This window comes from Sinocyclocheilus grahami, unplaced genomic scaffold (assembly GCF_001515645.1).
Source record: "Sinocyclocheilus grahami isolate Dianchi unplaced genomic scaffold, SAMN03320097.WGS_v1.1 scaffold8845.1, whole genome shotgun sequence".
NCBI classification, from domain to species: domain Eukaryota; kingdom Metazoa; phylum Chordata; class Actinopteri; order Cypriniformes; family Cyprinidae; genus Sinocyclocheilus; species Sinocyclocheilus grahami.
The window spans coordinates 1-3,087 of NW_015512265.1; the positions used below are offsets into that span (position 1 = coordinate 1).

The following is a 3,087-nucleotide window of genomic DNA, read 5'->3' on the forward strand; positions in this document are numbered from 1 at the left end:
AAAAAAAAAAAACACAAATCCAGTTTCTTTTACCAAAAGAAAGGCCATTTACCTACTGAGAAAACCAGCTTTGATATGCCTAAGCTGGTTTACGGATCTCCCAGTCTGGTCAAAACCATGTTGGCTGGTTTTAGAGGGGTTTTGGGCAGCTGTCAGCTAGCCAGGCTGGTAGATCAGCTTAAACCAGCTAAGACCAGACATTTTCTGGTTTAACAGACAGTTGTCACTTATCTCTCAATCTACAGCTTATATTAGTGTTTTTATTACTTTTCTTTGGCCTCAACAATTAGCATAATTTTAATGTCAAAAGACTTGAAAATTGCTATGGTAAAAACCTGTTAATTGGTTAACATTAAATTCTCTTACTCTACACTGTGAAAAACTGTAATAAATCTAATGGGACGTTTCACAGTATTTTACTGTAAAATTAACAGCTTTTGGATGTAAAAAAGAACAAGCAATGCTATAAAAAAAAATTCCCTGTTTATGTTTTTTAACTGAAATTACTATGTTTTTACTTATCAGATATATACATTAGGGTTCATCTAATGTTGGTAAAGTAATGTTATGTGTGTTACCATAATGGTGTTTTGTATTTGTATGAACGACACTGTGCACCTTCTATATATTAGTATTTACTTCAGCTTGTGAAAAAGCTACTTGTGATGAGCTTTGATTCATCATGTGGCTTTCTCTATACCACCTGTGTTTTATGGTGGTTATAAATGTATTATAAAGGTACAAAACAGATTTCAGCACAGGCTGTTAAGTTCCCCAGCCACCGCAAGCATTTTTGATCATTTTCATAAAAGTTTAATTCACCCCATAATATTTTATTGTATGAATATCTGAACAAAACAAAAAAAACACAAAAACTTTTTATTCTAGTTTCATGCACTTTTTTTTTATTGACACTTGAATGTGGGTAAGTTTCATGAAAAAAGCATAATTTTGAACAAAAAGCTGAAAAAATGCTTTTTTTAAAAAGGCTATGTCCGGATCAGATTCAGAACGATGATCAAAACATAGATGGAACAGATCGCTTCCATCAACACATCCAAAGCTTGCACAGTCCTAAACCACTTCCTGGATCATCATTTCATTCGGTATTGTTTGGCAGTTTTGATATATATGCTGTTTAATGTTCTTGTTATTTTACATTTGCATCTGCTTACAAATGCTTTTTTCTGCTTCTTCTTCGCCTTGTTTTAATCCAGACATTTAGTAGTCTTTCAGAAGGTGCGTAATAGCACCTCCTACCGAAAGCCATAAAATTTCGTCAATGGCAGGGAAAGAGTTAACATTATATAATTATTTGAAATGGGTGTTTTTGTTGTTGTTGTCTTTTACTGTAATTGTAAATTCAGTACGTAAAACCTAAATTGTTGCTACCATATTTTTGAAGGAAAAGCTCTGGCAACCACAGCTGCCTTTTTTACCGTAAATTTTACAGATCCTTTTTTTTTATACAATAGTACAAGCACAGCTGCTGAGTCAGATATGACAGCTGACTTACCACAGCAGGTCCACCAGACCACCCTGTCTGGCAATGGCTGCCTTTACTCTGTTAGCAAACTGCACTGCATCCTCACCTTCCTGCAAGGAGACAAAACAGACCTTGACAAAAAAAAACCTTGACCTTTGGTTTTAAAATTTATTAGGTGTCTAAAATGTATTTTTATACTTATTTTCAGCATTTTCAGTTAACAGCATGTTTATTTCTAACTGAAGAAACAGATCTTATTTTTCTGAAATAGTAAAACAAACTACAAATGCATAAAGGAAGGACTTCCAACATTATTCCAGTGATTTTCCAGAGAACTTTTGTAACATTCAAGGTGGGGCGGATCACGCCAGCACAATGATTTACCTATGCTGACAATTTGGGGTTTTTTTCGGGATGGTAGGCTTTTAGATGCGTTAAAAACAATGGTCTATTTGTTTATTTGCATGCCCACATGCAAACACAGATGTCCATTTCCAATCTGTGGTGGGTGGAGAAAACTCCAAACCCACACGGGCTCATCTGTGCTTGATTTGAGTATTAAATGCACCAATGCAAAAATGGGAAGGGCAGTGCAACTCATTCATACCACAGATTTGACTGCATTCACAGAGGATGCATGTGTGTGAGCCTTACCTGACGGCTCATCGGAGGCAGGTACCACACGCTGCAGACGATGGCCCAGCTACTCATCATCCTGAGCAGATAATTCACCATCCCAAACTTACTGCTGTTCCAGAAGGCTTCCCCAAACCGAGGGTCATACTAGAAAAACACAAAGAAATGCAAATGAAATACAATGCAATCATCACCACAATGCTGACAAAAAACAAGGTCTTTTTTTTTTCCAGTAAACACACCCAAATATTCTTAAAACAAGAAAACAAATTGTAATAAGTAAAACATGTTTTCAGATAACATTTCTTGAATTAGGTTTATATGGTTTATATATTTTTTTATTTGTCTAAATGTTTAAGTTATATATAAAACTTTTAAAACTCTAAACATAGACCAAAAAAACAACAACAACAACAAAACACAACAAAAAAATATATTGCATTAAAAAGCATGTAATGTATTTCAAATGTAGGTCCAATTTTTTCTTTAAGCACATTTTTTTGCAAGCTAATACAAAACAAAAATCATGCCAGATCTATTCTCTGAAAATAAGTCTTATAGTATCTTATAATATAATTATAATAATATCTTTTACATCTTTAAATTCTCAAGGAATCTTGTTTTAAGGATGTTAAGATGTTACTGCTGACAAATGCTGATTAGGACATTAACATCCATCCATTTACCATAAGAGCTGATAAAGTAAGAGAAGATGTATTTCAACCTTTGAAAGCAGCTTCACAGCTCAGAACAAGAGTGAAATCATACAGCCTACCAGCTGCAGTGTTAAAGGGGTCATGAACCGAGAAACCAAAATTTTGATATATAAGAGGTCATTGTACCATAAAAAACATCCTGTAAGTTTCAGAACTAAAAACTTTCCCATTAGTTTAAAAACAACTTATATTTAAGGCATATATACAGTACATGCTGCTTAGTGTTGTCTGAACATCACAAGTAATGGT

General features: G+C 34.1%; 1 protein-coding gene across 1 annotated transcript in view; it reads right to left on the reverse strand.

The window, feature by feature from the left end:
• Window positions 1-1,516: 1,516 nt before the first annotated feature.
• The window catches only part of LOC107578107 (glycerol-3-phosphate acyltransferase 4-like), a gene marked incomplete at its 3' end in the record, with an annotated part of 5,292 nt that continues 3,721 nt past the window's right edge, over window positions 1,517-3,087 (reverse strand). Inside the window, exons 2-3 of the mRNA XM_016264096.1 lie at window positions 2,141-2,269; window positions 1,517-1,596 (exon numbers count right to left, since the gene is read on the reverse strand). Of these exons, the coding sequence (XP_016119582.1) occupies window positions 1,517-1,596; window positions 2,141-2,269 (209 nt within the window). The remainder of the gene's footprint in view (window positions 1,597-2,140; window positions 2,270-3,087) is intronic.